The 21408-nt window shown below is 42.0% G+C and overlaps 1 protein-coding gene across 2 annotated transcripts in view; it reads left to right on the forward strand.

Annotated features, from left to right (window-relative positions):
* LOC106579582 (sodium channel protein type 3 subunit alpha) overlaps positions 1-21408 on the forward strand; it is a 190486-nt gene that overhangs the window by 163802 nt on the left and 5276 nt on the right. For both annotated transcript variants that reach the window (XM_082965985.1, XM_082965984.1), the window contains 8 exons: positions 972-1126; positions 4237-4410; positions 6654-6776; positions 15345-15617; positions 16866-16919; positions 17167-17308; positions 17408-17508; positions 17989-18259. In XM_082965985.1, coding sequence (XP_082822111.1) covers positions 972-1126; positions 4237-4410; positions 6654-6776; positions 15345-15617; positions 16866-16919; positions 17167-17308; positions 17408-17508; positions 17989-18259 — 1293 coding nt within the window. The remainder of the gene's footprint in view (positions 1-971; positions 1127-4236; positions 4411-6653; positions 6777-15344; positions 15618-16865; positions 16920-17166; positions 17309-17407; positions 17509-17988; positions 18260-21408) is intronic.

A 21408-nucleotide genomic window follows, 5' to 3' on the forward strand; every position in this document is an offset into this window, starting at 1 on the left:
GTCAAAGTCACAGTCAATAAAACCTCTTGATTTCTTGTTGATGGCCATTAATTGCTTGGCAGATGTCAGTACCAGGGCGCTAAAACATCCGCGGTTTCCAAGAAAGAGCCTGAGATCATCGTTAGAAATTGAGTTGCAAGTGGTCCGTTACCATAATCCCATCATTATTAAGTTTACAGGCAATAAGTTCATTTGGATGGGGGGCTCAGATGACGGTTATGGAGGAACTGGGTCGACTCTGCGGCCATTATGGGTTGACGGCTCAAATGCGATTTCATAGCAGCCAGCCTCAGCCATTGTTCTGCCTGGAAAGCTTTTAAAGAGTAATTGATACCAGGGAATATGTTGCTCCAAAACCATAGTCTTATCTAGTGAAGCAGCGAGATTAGCACAGACAGTGGGTCCTTGTCCTCTTGGCTAGGCTGGAGAGCTAGTATAAAGTATTTTTTACATTTAATTATGCAAGTCAGTTAAGAACAAATTCTTATTTTCAATGACAGCCTAGGAACAGTGGGTTAACTGCCTTGTTCAGGGGCAGAACGATAGATCTTTACTTTGTCGTCTCAGGGATTCAATCTTGCAACCTTTCGGTTACTAGTCCAATGCTCTAACCACTAGGCTACAGTCTGCTAAGGTGTGCTAGCTAGCACTCACATGGGCTATGATCTCTGTAAGTTCACTACCCCCTGTCATTACTTCCTGCTTCATGTGTATTAAGATGAGTTCGCAGAAAGACTAATTGAATCATTAAATTAATGGGTAAAATGTTGGCCTTGGATACATATTGGAAAAAGGAGACATTGACATGTCAGTACACTTGTCAAATACTTCCATTCTCTCTCTCTCTCTTTAAAACATTGATGAGTCAATAGAGTAGCCATTTGCACACTTACAATGTAATAGTCATTCTCTTTTTCTGTCTCTCTTTATCCCTCTATCTCTCTCTTTCTTTTTCTCTCTCTCTCCCCCAGTATGCGTGCGCCACTTCCAGTCCTGTGACATCCAAACCACGGCGGGCCTGGGCCAGGCATGGTGGCGGTTGAGGAAGACCTGCTTTCAGATAGTGGAGCACAGCTGGTTCGAGTCCTTCATCATCTTTATGATCCTGCTGAGCAGCGGCGCTCTGGTAAGCAGCATGCATGCTGGGTAGGGGTGGCGGGGGTCGTGGGGGGCGGTCGGCACTGCCTGCTGAATGGTCAATATGCCAGGCCACACAGTGTGGGGTGAGACTGGAGGGGAAACAGAGGATGACACAGAGATATCCAACAAGGACAGTTCCAAAGGGGTTCTTCGGCTGTCCCCATAGGAGAACCCTTTTGGTTCCAGGTAGAACCAATTTTGGTTCCATGTAGAACCCTCTGTAGAAAGGGTTCTATATGGAACCCAAAATGGTTCTACCTGGAACCAAAAGGGTCCTTCAAAGGGTTCGCCAATGGGGACTGCCAAAGAACACTTTTTTCATCTAAGAGTGTAATATGCTGTAAGTAGAGGCTTCAGGCTGTGTGTGATGCTTAGGAATAATCTCTCTGATCATACAAGTTGTTTGTTACCTCATCTCTTTTTTTATTGCCCTTTGTCTCCACAGTTATTGATTTACTCTAAGATCCAGGCTATTTAATAAGATAATAATAAGATAATCTCATCAAATAGGTTAGCCAATAGACTGCTCAAAATCCCATATTTGATGTCGGGAGGATGCTTACATGGATGGCCGACTCTTGATCAGCTTGTGTGATGTGCTAACCTTGGCCTTAGGTTGTAATAACACTAACACTATGATGGGCGTTATTTCCATGAGCCCTTGTACAGTATTTCCTAGACAGCACCCTACAAGCCTCCAAGGACTAAGACCATTTGTTCCAGGATGCAGCTCACAAACAAGGTCAATGACTCTTTCACCTGCTATTACAATCTAACACCAAGGTTGGCAGGCATGAAGTGCCCAACATAGTAGAGCTATCTGAGAATGTCAAGCAGGCGAAATTGAGATAAGACAAATTGTGGTATATATAGTATAAAAACATTGAAAACAAAGTGTCTATTGCAATAAATTGGGCACACAGAAACAAGGAAGGATTGGTTGAGGTGTGTCTTTTCATTGCATCTGCCTGGACCCTCTCACTTCTCATCGTCCTCAATTTCCTCCTCCACAGTGATGTAGTGCATGAACAGATATGCAGCTGAGAGGAGTCAGATCAATGATTAGTCAATCCTTCTCCGCTCTCCTCCTAATTAGCAGTGGATTGGTCGGAGCGTGCCCAAACCTCAGCTGTGCTACCAGTGCCTGCCCTTCCCCCCCTCCCTCTCCCTCCACCCCGCCCCGACCCCTAACCCGTTTTCCAGCCACCCTCCTACTCCTCTATCTCTGTCCAAGCAGATTGTTGTTTCTCCTGGGCCTTTCCCTGTCAGTGTGGGCATTCTCCTGGGCATTGCTCGGTGCTGGGTATGCAGGCCAAGCCTGTGTGGCGTTAATTTAGGGTGCATGGCGGCATACCTCATGAGAGTAGAGCAAATGGTTTCCGATGGCGACGACGCGTCTAGCTAGAGAGTTGTTGCTCAGCAAAAGCACTCCCTTTTGTTTATTTTCCTCTGATAGCACTTTCCTTCTTTTACAGAAAAGCATGCAGAGGGATATTCCATGTATGTGGCATGTTAACCATTATGATAAAGAATAGATACCGGCATAGTGATGAATATTCCTGTTGCTTTACTGTGCAATGTGTGTGTATATGACGAAGGTATAGTTAATGACACAGCCTGTATCGCCTGCTTATTATGTTGAATGTATAAATATCATCACATTTTTTTATTTGGGTTAAGCCCGATGAGGACATGTTTTTATGTGGGTTAAGCCTGAACAGGAATTTTTTTATGTGGGTTAAGCCTGACCAGGACATGTTTTTATGTGGGTTAAGCCTGACCAGGACATGTTTTTATGTGGGTTAAGCCTGACCAGGACATGTTTTTATGTGGGTTAAGCCTGACCAGGACATTGTTTTATGTGGGTTAAGCCTGACCAGGACATTGTTTTATGTGGGTTAAGCCTGACCAGGATTTTTTTTTTATGTGGGTTAAGTCTGACCAGGACATGTTTTTATGTGGGTTAAGCCTGACCAGGACATGTTTTTATGTGGGTTAAGCCTGACCAGGACATTTGGGTTGAAACGTTAAACAACGGGAGCATTCATCAGTGTGTGAGTATCTATTATTTCCTGAGTTTATTTTTGTACCCAGCAGCTACAAGTCATTGGATGTGCGTACGGTACATTATACATTACTGGACATTTTACAACTCAATGTTCCTCATTCTAGAAATGTTATCATCTGTAAAGACCCTTTGTTGTTCTCATTCAACTTCATTATCTGAGTAATAATTGTGATGCAAAAGGCCTCAATCAATTATTATACACTGTAGCATACTGTATAAACAGAATTTTTCCGGTTGTGAAATAAAAACACTGAAAGGGTTTCATGTAAAAATTGCGTGTAGACTTCCCTCATGGGTACATACTGTTACGAAACCAGAAACTAGCCTACTGGGTTTGCTGCACTCGTTATGTCTAGGGGTCTTAGGCCTAGCTACATGGTCTGTAACTTGATTAGATATGTTTCATAAATATGAGACATAAGCATATGCGACCAGGTGTTCAGTGCTTGTACCCAGAAGACAGTCACCTTACCTCAGGTCCAGAGCCAGCTCAGTCTTGACTCCCATTGTCGGCCAGTCCAAGCAGATGATTATTTGTTCAGATGGTGACGTAAGTAAACATACAAAAAGAAAACTACAAGGAGGCATGCCTAAACTAAAGACTAAATTGCCACCTAACAAAGCCAGCAGCCTCACAGCCATGCCAGCTGGGACAATGACTGACAATCACCTTAATTGGCAGCACCTCTGTGCAAATAAACGCTTGGCTCAGCATCTAAACCAGCTGTTGCTGCCACCTGGGGATGGAGTGTGGAAGTGTATCCTGGTAGTGTGTTTGTCCAAACACTAACCTTCCCCCACATCATAACAATACATACTGCCAGTTTCTAGTGATTAGAATAAGACACTGATACACACCATCAGTATGTATGTCATTAAGATACTGCATTAATATTGCTATGGTAAGATTGATTGCCGAGTGATTACGAGACTAGGGACGTTCCATAGTATTACAGCATGAGACTAATTGCCTATTGACGATTTAAAAAGCCCTAATCATGACTCGTCTCACATGTGTCTTTCCGAAGGCCTTTGAGGACATCTACATCGAACAGAGAAAAGTGGTCAAAGTGGTGCTGGAGTACGCCGACAAGATCTTCACCTACATTTTCATTCTGGAGATGCTCCTCAAGTGGATTGCATACGGATTCAAGAAGTACTTCACTAACTACTGGTGCTGGCTGGATTTCCTGATTGTGGATGTAAGTGCAACGTTTATTTCCAAACCCTCAGACATGATGATGAGACGATGAGGTCATTTACTAAAACGGCGGCCCACTTCACTTGATTGTGTTTTATAATCTGGTCAGACGTGATGAATCGATCTGTTTGTCGCATGCATTCTGAAAGCTCTGTGACTTGGACAATGTGGAATCCTGATTTGTCTTGTCTTACTCTGTCAATAATAGTTTTCCATTATTGAGCCACGTCACTTTCTGGATGGTTTGGCTGTCATGCCTGACAGTCATAGACCCGGATTCAGAAAAACCTAATCCCGAATTAATAAGGATGCTGAATGGAGAATATTGTCAGGGAATCTTAATCTGTATGTGGGAAACCTGCTCATAATGTACAGTATACTGGTAGATACTGCCTGGGCAGGATTAGGCACATTTCGGGAATGTTCACCGACCTACTGCTGTTCTCAAAAACGCTTTGTCCAATCAGTGCAGCCCTGTAGCGAGTCTAGCAACCCCACAATCCCCTGGGTTCAGACGTCACTTATTTGTTACCACTTTATCCCCGGGGAGAAACATGAGAGCTGAGTTCACGTCAGTAGTTTGGACATATTGGTCTGTGGCAGAGAGTCTTTAGGCAGAGAGAGAGCCTTGAGCAATTAGTGTTTGCTCTCTGCACACAGACACACCGCACAAAGGGAGGGAGAGAGATGGCAGGGGGAAGGAAGAGAAAGAAAGAATGGTGGAGTGGGAGAGGGAGGAGGAGAGAAAGAGAGAGAGAGAGAGAGAGAGAGAGAGAGAAAGAAAAAGAGGCCAGAGCTGACTAGATGGATGTAAACAGCATTTTTTTTCCCAGGGAAATTTCTCCGGCATGGCTTCATGTTTTACCATTGCCATGAAACTGCCAAGTCAATACATATTCCCCTTACACAGCTTGTTGGGAATATTTCTAATGATATATGATACCTTTATGCATCTTTGTTTAGGATGTGCAGCAGATGTTGTTCTATGTAATCTGCCATATTGTCTGTGTTTCTTCAGGGCTATCATTGCCTTTTGTTCCTGTAAATTGTGAGACGAAGTGAATTGAAAAGATAACCAAACATGGCATTCAAAATGATCATGCCTTCCTATTGTACACCGAAGTAATGGAAATGTGGCGGTGGATTCATACCATTGGTGGTGATGTGCAGTTCTCTCCTGAGTGATTCAATATTCTAAATTACTGATATAGATGTGGAGGGGAAATCACAATGTGTACGTGTGCTTGCTGAATCTTTTTTAAACCCCCTCAACGAAGTGTTATAATTCATACCGAAACAGTATGTGTAATGCCAAAAGGTCTCCAAGTGCTGAAGTACCAAACCCTTTTGGCAAGAAGATCACCAGTGGGTTTACTCCCTCTATCCATCTCTGTGTGCTGTGCTGATCGTGTTCAACAAAAGTGTCGGGATGTATTAATTTCCTTACACCCCAAGGCATAAGAGCACAAAAAGCCTCTGCTCTTGAGTCAGTGATTCATTTAAGCAACATGACGAAGCTCAGATGTCTGTGAACCTTGGAGAATAATTTCAGTCATTTATCTGATTGTGGTATGAGTCTCAGACAGTGCCTGGAGGGCAGTTGAATATTAATTTGTGAGGGGCAAAAGGGAATTCAAAACCACCCACTTTACTACATGCAAGTTTGCTTGTGTAAAACCTGTATGCATTGGATCAGTCTGTACTACATATTTAAAAGTAAGTAAGTAATTTGATTCACTGTTGGCAAGATATCAGTGATTGGCCTGTTGACCAGTGCCGTCAATGTAGAGCAAATTGACACCCACGAGTCCTCAGGACCCTGCGAGCATTGTGGTGGCCCGGTTTGCCGGCATAAGGGTGAGGCCCGATTTGACCGCTAAACACCACCACTGACCGTACACAGTAGACACCTAGAGCTGTAGTCTCTGGTTGGCTTTGAGGTTGACTTTTGATTGACCTTTCTTCCTCTCTCTCTTACACAGATTAAAACAGAAGTTTTGTGACCATTCTATGTTCTGCTATGAAATAACCAAATTTTAACATTATATCCCCTTGAATATCAAAAGGACGACCTCGATGCTCCCACTCTGGGTTGACTTATGAACCCTTAACATAGTTGCTAACAGGAGGGACTCGCCAGAGTGGTCCAGTGTTCCTTTTCAGGTACTGTGTTGACATTTCTTTGAACAGGTTGTGGCAGCCCCCCTAACCATGTGGGTTCTTGCACTTTCTTCATCCTCCTAGGTGTCTTTGGTGAGCCTAGTGGCTAACACACTTGGCTACTCGGACTTCGCTGCCATCAAATCACTTAGAACCCTCAGAGCTCTGAGGCCGCTAAGAGCACTGTCCCGATTTGAAGGCATGCGGGTAAGAGTCGTCTCTCCACTCTCTTTTCTAACTCATCAACTCCCTCACTCCAGATATCTTCGAACCATCTCATCTGTCACACTCTACCTCAGGTGCCACCCATTCTTTTCCTTACCAGCATTTTCACAGTTTCTACTCAGAATACTCATATCTCCTCTTATGGTGTTATAATGCCATCAAATCCATGAATTGCTCATCTCTTAATTATCCAGCTAATGCCACTAATCCCTAGCCAATCTTTCCCTTGGAGCCAAAAGTGGCAATATTAGTACAAAGTGGCAATATTAGCATGAAGAGCTAATTATGTTTTCATAATTACCCTCAACTCTCCCCTTAGCATGACATGACTACCTCATTATCCAGATTATCAATTCGATCAATTTGGATAAGCATTATTTCATATTAAGCTTTATTTTGTGGTCTTTTTACCTCAAACTTTCATAGTGAAATCATAATTAGGCCCTACATCACCATTTAGGAATCATCAAAACAGGTAACATATACCAAATGTTTACACCATATTTATGTTAGAACAGAAAATTGCCTATTGTTATCACATAATTTCCAAGTAAATACAGATACGGTGGGGTCCGAAATTATTGACACCCTTGAGAAATAATGACTGTAAAAAATAAATACTTCAAATACTGAGCTATATTGTATGCTCCAAAAAAATAGGGAAATTATATTATTTTATACTAATTAAAATTCTCAGAGAAAGTGATTTTGTTTAATAAAAAAATATACATAAAAAATCTCAAAAGGTAGGGGTCAAAATTGACACCCGTAAAGATTCTTATAAATAAAGTTGTCAAAAGTTGAGTATTTGGTCCCATATTCTTACCACGCAATGACTACATGAAGTTTGTGACTCTACAAATGTGTTGGATGCATTGCAGTTTGTTTTGTTTGTGTGTCAGATTTTGTACCCAATAGAAATCAAATCAAATGGTTTGTGCTTCAAAACTCAGGACCCTGTCTTTCAAAGATAATTCGTAAAAATCCAAATAACTTCAAATATCTTCATTGTAAAGGGTTTATACACTTTTTCCCATGAACCATAAACAATTAATGAACATGCACCTGTGGAATGGTCGTTAAGACACTAACCGCTTACAGACGTAGGCAATTAAGGTCACAGTTATGAAAACTTCGGACACTAAAGAGGCCTTTCTACTGACTCTGAAAAACACCAAAAGAAAGATGCCCAGGGTCCCTGCTCATCTGTGTGAACGTTCCTTAGGCATGCTGCAAGGAGGCATGAGGACTGCAGATGTGGCCAGGGCAATAAATTGCAATGTCTGTACTGTGAGACGCCTAAGACAGCACTACAGGGAAACAGAACGGACAGCTGATCATCGTCGCAGTGGCAGACCACGTGTCACAACACCTGCACAGGATCGGTACATCCGAACATCACACTTGCGAGACAGGTACAGCATGGCAACAACTGCCTGAGTTACCAGGAACGCACAATCCCTCCATCAGTGCTCACACTGTCCGCAATAGGCTGAGAGAGGCTGGACTGAGGACTTGTAGGCCTGTTGTAAGGCAGGTCCTCACCAGACATCACCGGCAACAACGTTGCCTATGGGCACAAACCCACCGTCGCTGGACCAGACAGGACCGGCAAAAAGTGGTCTTCTCTGACAAGTCGCGGTTTTGTCTCACCAGGGGTGATGGTCGGATTCGCGTTTATAATAAGAATATATACATATAGATATATGGATGGGCAATGACAGAGCGGCATAGGCAAGATGCAATAGATGGTATAAAATACATTATATACCAGTGGCGGTCAGTGCCGTTTATGATGAGGGAGGACCATTTTTTTTCATGTGCATGGCCTTATCTCTATTACAGCATATTGGATGACTCTCATTCATATTCCATTCACCCAGTTCAATGTAACAGCAATAGGTTTAAGCTACTACATGATACTCAAATTGTACCTATACCCATCATGAGGTTGCTACAACCTAGCCTATGAATGAAAGTTTACAACATAGGTACACACAGATCGAGAAACAAATTTGAGGTGACACACAGTGACATTCAATACCGCCTTGCACACTCTTGACTGCATCTAGCTGATCTAGGGTGTAATCATTAGTCCAACAGTTTCAAACAAGAGTTTCTATTGGACAAATTCAGGTATGTTGATCCCTGATTTGTTCCATTTGCATACGTTTAAAAAACCTTTTTTTCAACAGAATCGTCGGAATGAATACACCCCTGATCACGGATAAACAGAGTTCACTCTCATAACAGCCACTTTATATTCCTTCTCTTCTCTTCACTTGTGGACTTCAATGCACAACACATAAGCTGTATTTGACCAGCCCAAAAAAACTTTCCATACCATGTCATAACCGGTACACACAGCCTACATCGTTGTCCCCATATTAGCTAAAGTATCGTCCTAGTCAACATAGCTAATAGAACTAATGCATTAGTAAACCTGCTACAATCATGCAGTAACATTACAATGTATAACGTTAACTAACTCACTTTTGTACATCGTGCTGGTCCATACAATTGACCTTATTTTAGCGCCCAAAAAAACGTAATACCGTAATATCAATACCATTGTAAAGCACAATTTCTCTCCTTTCCAAAAAAAATCAATGACGATACCTTCATGATGCCCATCTCTGCATGATTCAAGAAGGCAATGAGCTCCGTCAGGTCTTTTTAAAAATGGTGGGTGGGGAAGTGAAACCTATTGTGTGATAGAAAAAAGGAGAGATATGTTGTGTGGGGAAACTGCGTTTTTCACTCGATCTGTCCAACTTATCACCTTAAAACCTCTAAAATGTAAATATGTCATTACATACCTATTTGAAGAGTTGTGTCAAATTTGAAACAAGTTTTTAAGGCGGCGCTAAAGTTATCTTCAGAAGTGAACAGCGGCTTTTAAGAGTCACGATGGCTTGCAGTGATGATGCAAAAAATGACTAGGTATCCCCCTGTCCCTGTCCCTTTCTTGTTTTTCAACGGTGAGAGAAGTGCTACACCTGGTGGAGAGAGGCTGTAAGACACATAGTTAGTTGCTTTATGCGTGCTGTACGTTACGTCATGACACGTCACAATTTAACGTACAGCGTCAGAGGGGTCAGTTTCTTTCAACTTTTCTCCAATACTATTGAGCCATTACCATGTCAATCAATGCTTGAATAGAAACGTAGTTCACACCCAAGATTTTGATGTCAACCCAGTCACTACAGGCCCATTAGTTTTCATTGCAGCCTCATTTGAATGTCGCGGTTGCGCAAATTTGTACGGAATGAGGTTAGTCACCGTTAGTCAGTTAGCAGTTACACCGTCGGGCCCCGGTGGCAATAAATTAATAAAACCAAGAGTTTACCTTAACTTGGAAGAGTTCCAGTGTTGTGTTGGATAGTCATTGCCAGCTAGATAAAATAGCGCCCCTTTCTTTGAGCCAGGTGTTTGAGTAACTAAACTAGCCAGCTGCATTTGCTAGCTAAGTAAATGAAACTGAAAGTGAAAAAAATAAATGACAATCTCTCTCTCTCTTGCTTCTTCTAGCTATGCACTGCAGTGCTAGCTAGCTGTAGCTTATGCTTTCAGTACTAGATTAATTCTCTGATATTCTGATTGGGTGGACGACATGTCAGTTCATGCTGCAAGAGCTCAGGAAGTTGTCATAATTACTGTGTAAGCCTATGGAAGGGGGTGAGAACCAAGAACCTCCTAGGTTTTGTTTTGAAGTCAATGTAAGAAGAGGAGGACGGAAGCTAGCTGTCCTCCGGCTAAACCATGGTGCTACCCTACAGAGTGCTGTTGAGGCTACTGTAGATGTTCATTGCAAAACAGTGTGTTTTAATCAATTATTTGGTGACGTGAATATATTTAGTATAGTTTTATCTAAAAAGGATAACTCAATGTTTAACCATTTGTATGAAATTCACTGAAGAGGATGGTCCTCCCCTTTGTCCTCTGAGGAGCCTCCACTGGTATATACATATGAGATGAGTAATGCAAGATATGTAGACATAATTAAAGTGGCATTATTAAAGTGACTAGTGATCCATTTATTAAAGTGTCCAATGATTTCAAGTCTGTATGTAGGCAGCAGCCTCTCTGTGTTAGTGATGGCTGTTTAACAGTCTGATGGCCTTGAGATAGAAGCTGTTTTTCAGTCTCTCGGTCCCAGCTTTGATGCACCTCTACTGATCTCGCCTACTGGATGGCAGCCGGGTGAACAGGCAGTGGCTCGGGTGGTTGTTGATCTTTTTGGCCTTCCTGTGACATCGGGTGCTGTAGGTCTCCTGGAGGGCAGGTAGTTTGCCCCCGGGTATGCGTTGTGCAGACCGCACCACCCTCTGGAGAGCCTTGTGGTTGTGGGCGGTGCAGTTTCCGTAACTGGCGGTGATGCAGCCCGACAGGATGCTCTCAATAATGCATCTGTAAAAGTTTGTGAGGGTTTTAGGTGACAAGGGCTGTTGTTTTGTGTCATTTTGGAGTTTTATATAGATAAGAATAAAATATGTTTATATACACTTCTACATTAATGACGATGCTACCACGATTAAGGATAATCATGAATAATGATGAGTGTGAAAGTTACAGAGGGTCAAAGATGTGCTAACCTCTCAAGACATTCTAACCTCTCACCATTACCAATAACAGAGGAGGCTAGCTGTCTTGGGCACAAAACAATCTGAAACACAACCAAAATGAACTGCAAATGCATCCAACATGTCACAAGCTTTATGTAGTCATTAAGTGCTAGGATTATGGGACCAAATACTAAACTTTTGACTATGTTTTTATTAAGAATCTTTAGGGGTGTCAATCATTTTGACCCCTACTTTTTCCGAGAAGAAAAAAAATTATTACTAATTTACCAATTTTTTTGGAGCATACAATATGTGTTTGAATTATTTATTTTATACAGTCATTATTGCCAGTCATTATCAAGGGGTTTCCATTAACAAAGCCCAGTTCTCACTAAATCAATGTTGTTACAGCATTATTACACAGGAATATGGACAAATAATTGTAAAGTGTTACCAGAAAAGCTGATAAATATAGCAGTGTCATGCATGCACATACTCCATCTACAGTTGAAGTCGGAAGTTTACGTACACTTAGGTTGGAGTCATTAAAATCAATTTTTCAACCACTCCACAAATTTATTTTTAACAAATTGTAGTTTTGGCAAGTCGGTTAGAACATCTACTTTGTGCATGACACAAGTCATTTTTCCAACAATTGTTTACAGACAGATTATTTCACTTATAATTCACTGTATTACAATTCCAATGGGTCGGAAGTTTACATACACTATGTTGACTGTGCCATTAAACAGCTTGGAAAATTCCAGAAAATGATGTCATGGCTTTAGAAGCTTCTGATAGGATAATTGACATCATTTGAGTCAATTGGAGGTGTACCTGTGGATGTGTTTCAAGGCCTACCTTCAAACTCAGTGCCTCTTTGCTTGACATCATGGGAAAATCAAAAGAAATCAGCCAAGACCTCAGAAAACAAATTGTAGACCTCCCCGAGTCTGGTTCATCCTTGGGAGCAATTTTCAAACGCCTGAAGGTACCATGTTCATCTGCACAAACAATAGTATGCAAGTATAAACACCATGGGACGACACAGCCGTCATACCACTCAGGAAGGAGACGTGTTCTGTCTCCTAGAGATGAATGTACTTTGGTGCGAAAAGTGCAAATCAATCCCAGAACAGCAAAGGACCTGTGAAGATGCTGGAGGAAACAGGTAGAAAAGTATCTATATCCCCAGTAAAACGAGTCCTATATCAACATAACCTGACAGGCCACTCAACAAGGAAGAAGCCACTGCTCCAAAACCGCCATAGAAAAAGCCAGACTACAGTTTGAAACTGCACATGGGGACAAAGATCGTACTTTTTGGAGAAATGTCCTCTGGTCTGATGAAACAAAAATGTTTGGTCATAATGACTATCGTTATGTTTGGAGGAAAAAGAGGGAGGCTTGCAAACCTGGCACCATCCCAACCGTGAAGCACAGGGGTGGCAGTATCATGTTGTGGGGGTGCTTTGCTGCAGGAGGGACTGGTGCACTTCACAAAATAGATAGCATCATGAGGAAGGAGAATTATGTGGATATATTGAAGCAACATCTCAACACATCAGTCAGGTAGTTAAAGCTTGGTCGCAAATAGGTCTTCCAAATGGACAATGATCCCAAGCATACTTCCATAGTTGTGGCAAAATGGCTTAAGGACAACAAGGTATTGGAGTGGCCATCACAAAGCCCTGACCTCAATCCCATAGATATTTGTGGGCAGAACTGAAAAGCGTGTGCGAGCAAGGAGGCCTACAAACCTGACTCAGTTACACCAGCTCTGTCAGGAGGAATGGGCCAAAATTCACCCAACTTATTGTGGGAAGCTTGTGGAAGACTACCCGATATCTTTGACCCAAGTTAACCAATTTAAAGGCAATGCTACCAAATACTAATTGAGTGTATGTAAACTTCTGACCCACTGGCAATGTGATGAAAAAAATGAAAGCTGAAATAATTTGTTTTCTCTACTATTATTCTGGCATTTCACATTCTTAAAATGAAGTGGTGATACTAACTGACCTAAGACAGGGAATTTTTACTAGGATTAAATGTCAGGAATTGTTAAAAACTGAGTTTAAATGTATTTGGCTAAGGTGTATGTAAACTTCAGACCTCAACTGTACGTACTCCATACACTTAGTATATAGCATTTCCATTATCTCATTCCAATCTTTCTATCCTTTCTCACATCTTTACTTGTCTGTGATATTACTTTACAAGTTGTTTCTCACTTCTGGCAGTATTAATATAAATCTCCTTGCTATTCCTTTGTTTGTTTAAGCGGTTGCTTTTCTTATCACGTTCTCTTACATGCATTTCTGTGTTCAGATATTCCGATTAATGTTTAGCCTGTAACATTTCCATAATCATTATTCATTCCCTCAAACACATCCTTAAACCCCCTCGAACAGTTCATGCACACTGAAGTTAAGATTTTGGGCTATTGTTCCCTCCTGTTGCACAGTGTTAGTTTAAGTCAACAGCTGTCAGCCTAGCTTGTAGCCCTTTAATATGTATATAATTTCCCCTGACATCCACTGGAATGAATTTGAATTCCTGCCCATGAAATTTGCATGCTGTCGGAAATGGGGGGCTGATGTCCGCCGAGCTCGCTGCTCTCCTCCACTGTAAATCTGGCAAATGGGATTAGGCGTCACACTGCTTGAAAACGTTTGGGTCTGCTCCTCAGTGGGAAACGCGAAGTGGAAGTGCAGCCCGGCAGTGTACGGAGGAGTGAGTGAGTGAGCAGCAGATTTCTTTTTGACACCTTAAGGGTTGTGCAGGGCTAAACCCCAATATCCACTCGTTCTATTAGAGCAGTGACACTCAGGATCTCCTAGCTCTGCACACTACCCTCTTGTTCCTCTAGTCTAGGACTTTAAGGTTCATCTCAACCAGGAAATATCTTACCAGGGTAGTTTAAAAAGTTGCTGCTGCTCGTGATTGAATATGAGACAAACAAATATTCTTAATCTCATTTGCCAGTTTCACTAGTTTGCATGAATTTTGGAAATGTGGTATTTTTAAGGGTGGTGGGATTATTCTACAAAGTGTGTTTGAATAGTTTGATATATATACCGTAATTTCCGGACTATTAAGCGCACCTGAATATACCCACTGAATTAAAAAGAACAATATTATTTTGAACATAAATAAGACGCACATGTCTATAAGCCGCAGGTGCCTACCGGTACATTGAAACAAATGAACTTTACACAGGCTTTAACGAAACACGGCTTGTAACAAAAATAAATAGGCTTTAACGAAACACGGCTTGTAACAAAAATAAATAGGTTTTAACGAAACACGGCTTGTAACAAAAAATTAAAAATTAGCAGTAAGCTTTAGTTGTCTTTTTGCACTGAGTCAATTCCTCACGCTGCTGTTTCCAACGTCTTATCATCGACTCATTAAGACCAAGCTCCCGTGCAGCAGCTCCATTTCCTTTTCCAACAGCCAGATCAATCGCCTTCAACTTGAAAGCTGCATCATATGCATTTCTCCGTGTCTTTGCCATGATGAGGGTGACAAAATGACTACCGTAATCAGAATGATGGGAAGTTTGAGAGCGCTCGATTTAATCTAAACAGTAAACAAAAAGTTGTTTGACCTTAACCCGTTCGGCAATTTCATTGGTCTAATGAAAGCTTCATGCCGCCAAAAAACTGAGCACGTCACAGAATGTGTTTTTTGGAGAAAAAAAAATTGAAAGCGGGAAAAATCCATATATTATCCGGGTCATTGTTTAAGCCGCGGGGTTCAAAGCCTGGGAAAAAAGTTGCGGCTTATAGTCCGGAATTTACGGTACTTTGTGTTTTTGGAGGGTGTGGGTTGGGCAAGCACTTAGAGTAAGTGAACCACAAGCATGTGCACACTGGTATGAGTTTATCTGATTAAGTTACTGGCATCATGTATGGAGTGTGTCATGTGAAAGCAGAAAGGGGCAGATGGACGCTTGACGTGTGTGTTTCCATGGCGACAGGTTGTGGTAAATGCCCTGATCGGCGCCATCCCGTCCATCATGAACGTACTGCTGGTGTGCCTGATCTTCTGGCTCATCTTCAGCATCATGGGGGTCAATCTGTTCGCCGGCAAGTACGGACGCTGCGTCAACCGGACGGGCTACATCCACAATGTGTCCATGGTCAACAACAAGACCGACTGCCTGGCCATGAACGACACCCAGTTCTACTGGACCAAAGTCAAGGTCAACTTCGACAACGTGGGTGCCGGTTACCTTGCCCTCTTACAAGTTGTGAGTTGGACTTTTTTTTCCATTTCCTTTTAGTTTTTCTCACAGTTTGAGATGTTCTTTCCTCCTTCATACTTTTTTACGCTGCCCATCGTGCCTGTCCAGAGATCCCTGAATCGATCAACAAGTTGCAAGCTTTTATTTTTCAGCAGCGATGGAAGCCATTACAGAGAATGTTGTGCTTTTAGCAGCGATGGAGGCCATTACAGAGAATGTTGTGCTTTTAGCAGCGATGGAAGCCATTACAGAGAATGTTGTGCTTTTAGCAGCGATGGAGGCCATTACAGAGAATGTTGTGCTTTTAGCAGCGATGGAAGCCATTACAGAGAATGTTGTGCTTTTAGCAGCGATGGAGGCTATTACAGAGAATGTTGTGCTAAGCAAGTGCATGCACTTCATTCTTCGCTTTAACTTAGTTGGTGTGGGTGCCTAGCAACAATTCACTTAGCTCCTTTCCATCACCTTCTTGTGATTTCCCTTCATTCTAACTTCCCACGTTGCATCTGGAAACAGTCTGGCCCTCAGTCATTCACAAAAGCCAATAATAACCCGTAACCAAGGTGCAAAGACCCACCGCCGTGATTTCTCGCTGATAAGAACTCACGTGTGATGAAGTAGGGCACACCGCTCACTCTCCTTCTTCCTCCGTCTAGAAAGACACTCCATGCGGTCAGGAGGAAGCACATATAAATCCTTTCCACTGCCATTCATAACATCTCAGCTCTAACATGGCACATGGCCAGTATTTCTTTAGTAGAGACTGTATGTTTTTGTTTTTTGAGGGTGGTTCTTCTGTTTAATGGTTGATGACAAAACCATATGATAGGAAGGATAGATACCCGCACTCTGTCATATAGGAAAACAAGCATATATCGTTTTCATTTTAAAATAATGCTCCTATGTATGCGTTTATATAGTGATGATAGTGGCGCATGCTCATTGAAGTTGATAGTGGCGCATGCTCATTGAAGTTGATAGTGGCGCATGCTCATTGAAGTTGATAGTGGCGCATGCTCATTGAAGTTGATAGTGGCACATGCTCATTGAAGTTGATAGTGGCACATGCTCATTGAAGTTGATAGTGGCACATGCTCATTGAAGTTGATAGTGGCACATGCTCATTGAAGTTGATAGTGGCACATGCTCATTGACGTTGATAGTGGCACATGCTAATTGAAGTTGATAGTGGCACATGCTCATTGACGTTGATAGTGGCACATGTTCATTGAAGTTCATGTCCTTTGTTACAAGGCTACATTCAAAGGCTGGATGGAGATCATGTATGCAGCAGTGGATTCTCGTGCTGTAAGTATTAAACGTCAATGTACTTGTTTTGTATAACATGATTTAACATTTGAATGTTCCATCATAAGGCCTATATAAGACTGTCATAAACATTACTTGAAATTGAAATTTGAAAATATTTTTTGTTGTCATAACCATGCTTGATGTAATACCACCATAACATTTACCAGAATAACACAGTTTTCAACTGATAAAATGTAGCTGAACAGTGTATTGTACTAACATGGTTTTTCTTTGGCTGCACTAGGTGGACGAACAGCCTATCAGAGAGGTCAACATGTACATGTACCTATACTTCGTCATTTTCATCATCTTTGGCTCCTTCTTCACCCTTAACCTCTTCATTGGCGTCATCATCGACAACTTCAACCAGCAGAAACGAAAGATAAGTATCAAAACTATCATGGCCAACAAATGCCATGAACTTTAAAAAAAAATGGGTTATTTTCACAGTGAAAATAACAGAAAAGGGATGTCTCTTTACTTAGGTGGGCAAGACATCTTCATGACAGAGGAACAGAAAAAGTACTACAATGCCATGAAGAAGCTAGGGTCTAAAAAGCCTCAGAAACCAATTCCAAGGCCATTGGTGAGCTGGAGCTAATTGAACCCTATTTTCTTTAATCTAATTAAAGGGATAGTTCACTTTTTTGGAACTTTTAGCTTATTTTTGATAACATGCCAGATAAGTAGAAAATAAGTTAAAACCCCTAAATAAGGGAACTATTCCTTTTATTTTCTTTGCCCTATAGTGCATAAGCCTCTTGTGTTCCAATGACTGGTATTTCTGTATCTTATAGGGATAGTTGTAAATTAGTTGTAAATGAGAACTTGTTCTCAACTAGCCTACCTGGTTAAATAAAGGTGAAATAAAAAAAAAGTAAAATGTTTTATTTATTTTTTTATTTATCTTTTTTCGAAGTATTGGGCAGGATATTAAAAAAATATATATATAACAAAAGTTCAAACATTAAAAAAGTTTCCTATTATTTCAATTTTCTTCACCTTAGTGCATAAGCCTCTTGCGTTTCAAAATAACACCTATTACTCACTACCTCTCTTCTCCCAGAACCAAGTGCAGGGCTTCTTCTTCGACCTAGTGGGCAAACAGGCATTCGACATCATCATCATGGTCCTCATCCTGCTCAACATGATTACCATGATGGTGGAGACGGACGAGCAGCCGGCCCGCATGGAATACATCCTCAACAAAATCAACCTGGCCTTCATCATCATCTTCTCCTGTGAGTGCCTCATCAAGATCGTGGCGCTACGCTGCTACTTCTTCACCATTGGCTGGAACATCTTCGACTTTGTAGTGGTCATCCTCTCCATCGTTGGTGAGTTTGTTGCTTGGGCTTAATTAATCAGGGGTCTGCCTCCCAAGTGGCGCAGCGGTCTAAGGCACTGCATCGCAATGCTAGAGGCGTCACTACAGACCCGGGTTTGATCCCAGGATGTGTCGCAGCCGGCTGTGAGATCCATGAGGCGGTGCACAATTGGCGTCGCCCGGGTTAGGCCGCCCGGCTCGCCATCGCGCTCTAGCGAGTCCTTATGGCGAGCCGGGCGTATGCCAGCTGACTTGGGTCGCCAGCTGTACAGTGTTTCCGCCGACACTTTGGTGTGGCTGGCTTCCTGGTTAAGCGAGCAGTGTGTCAAGAAGCAGTGCGGCTTGGCAGGGTAACGTGTTTTGGAGGACACATGGCTCTCGACAGCCGCCTCTCCCGAGTCCGTACGGGAGTTGCAGCAATGGGACATGACTGTAACTACCAATTGGGGAGAAAAAGAGGTAAAAGTACCAAAAAATTTAATAAATAATCAGGGGTTTTCAATGATGCTCATTGCGATGTAATTGCATGGGTCTGTCAACTGGCAGTTACTGTACACTGAAATATGGTTGCTATATGTAGCTGATGTATGGCTATCGGTATGTACGGTGCATTTGGAAAGTATTCAGAACCCTTCACTTTTTCCACATTTTGTTATGTTACAGCCTTATTCTAAAGTTGATTAAATAGTTTTCTTTCCTCATCAATCTACACACAATACCCCATAATGACAAAGCAAAAACAGGTTTTAGAAATGTTTAAAAAACTTAAATATCACATTTAAATAAGTATTTAGATCCTTTACTTAGTACTTTGTTGAAGCACCTTTGGCAGCGATTACAGCCTCGAGTCTTCTTGGGTATGATGCTACAAGCTTGGCACACCTGTATTTGGAGAGTTTCTACCATTCTTCTCTGGAGATACTCAAGCTCCGTCAGGTTGAGAGGATAGCACAGCTATTTTCAGGTCTCTCCAGAGATGTTCGATCGGGTTCAAATCCGCACTCTGGCTGGGCTACTCAAGGACATTCAGAGACTTGTCCCGAACCCACTCCTGCTTTGTCTTGGCTTTATGCTTAGTGTCGTTTTCCTGTTGGAAGGTGAACCGTCACCCCAGTCTGAGGTCCTGAGCACTCGGGAGCAGGTTTTCATCAAGGATCTCCCTGTACTTTGCTCCGTACATCTTTGCCTCCCTCCTGACTAGTCTCCCAGTCCCTGCCGCTGAAAAACATCCACACAGCATGATGCTGCCACCACCATGCCTCACGGTAGGGATGGTGCCAGGTTTCCTACAGATGTGATGCTTGGCATTCAGGCTAAAGAGTTCAATCTTAGTTTCATTTGACCAGAGAATCTTGTTTCTCATGGCTTGAGAGTCTTTTAGGTGCCTTTTTTGCAAATTCCAAGTGGGCTGACATGCTCCTTTTACTGAGGAGTGGCTTCCGCCTGGCCACTCTACCATAAAGGCATGATTGGTGGAGTGATACAGAGATGGTCGTCCTTCTGGAAGGTTTTTCCATCTCCACAGAACTCTAGAGCTCTGTCAGAGTGACCATCGGGTACTCGGTCACCTGCCTGACCAAGGCCCTTCTCCCCTGATTGCTCAGTTTGGCCGGGCAGCCAGCTCTAGGAAGGGTCTTGGTGGTTCCAAACTTCTTCCATTTAAGAATGATGCAGGCCACTGTGTTCTTGGGGACCTTCAATGTTGCAGAAATGTTTTGGTACCCTTTCCCAGATCTGTGCCTCGACACAATCCTGTCTCTGAGCTCTACGAAATATTCCTTCGACCTTATGGCTTGGTTTTTGCTCTGACGTGCACTGTCAACTGTGAGACCTTATATAGACAGGTATGTGCCTTTCTAAATCATGTCCAGTCAATTGAATTTATCACAGGTGGACTCCAATGAAGTTGTAGAAACATCTCAAGGATGATCAGTGGAAACAGGATGAACCTGAGCTCAATTTCGATTCTCATAGCAAAGGGTCTGAATACTGATGTAAATAAGATATTTTTGTTTTTATATTTAATTTTGTTAGCTAAAATGTCTAAAAACCTGTTTTTGCTTCGTCATTATGGGGTATTGTGTGTAGATTGATGAGGATTTTTTGTAATTTTTAATCGATTTTAGAAGAAGGCTGTTACGTAACAAAATGTGGAAAAAGTCAAGGGGTCTGAATACTTTCCGAAGGCACTGCAGTTCTCGTCTAATGCCGCTGTGGCAGCTCAACATCCTTGGGTGATACAGTTGATCTCATGACCTTTGTTGTTTACCTATAAGCAAGGCATTCCAAGTCACTAGCTGGCCCATACACAGATAATGACATTTAGCTTGGGACCTTCAAATTTAACAAGAAATATTATATTGACAGATTTCCCATGTAGCACAGTTGGTAGTGCCTGGCGCTTGCAATGCTAGGGTTATGGGCAATGTTCCCTCTCATTTTTTTATCACTGAGCAAATTTTAGGCCTGGTGAGTGCAAACTTGAACATTGTGAAAATTCTGTGCAACTTCCAGCGTGCGTTTACTGTGAACACTGAGGCTGTACCCGCTTTAAGTTACAGTTTTAACAGTGGCCATGTAGACTACTGTGGCTATTTGATCATAATGGAGGCCTACCAGAGTGGCTTACCATAAAAAAACAATGGAGAAAAAGCATCACATAACCTTTTAACATGGAAATAGCTAGTCTGTCTACTGTAGCAGCCAATGTGTGGTGTTCAATGTGGGCCTACATTCCATGAGACCTTTGAGAAAAAAACATGCAGGGCTTGACATTAACCTGTTTATCCACTCATCCTTCAGACAAGGAGGTGACTGAAAATGTTGTTGTGTTGTTTAATGCAATAAATCACTTTACAAAATAAAATGCATACATTTTACCATACCATTATTACAGAGAATCAGACAAATGATGCTTCCCTCTGGCTATTGGCTACTTAGCTTATTCAAGCCTGTCTCAAAATACAACACAAAAAATAACTCTTTACCTGTCTATCTTTTCAAAGAGAAATGTACATGTTTTCTGCTCTTGTAGGAAGCAATCACTCCCCTATTGCTGACTACAAATGATCTATAACTGAGCTAATAACTCACTAAGTAGCAAAGGATATGAACAAAATGTGCTCAAGTGGCTACATGCTGGTCTCGCTTTTATCTCAA

The sequence above is a fragment of the Salmo salar genome, chromosome 19, assembly GCF_965601325.2.
Source record: "Salmo salar chromosome 19, fSalSal1, whole genome shotgun sequence".
NCBI classification, from domain to species: Eukaryota; Metazoa; Chordata; class Actinopteri; order Salmoniformes; family Salmonidae; genus Salmo; species Salmo salar.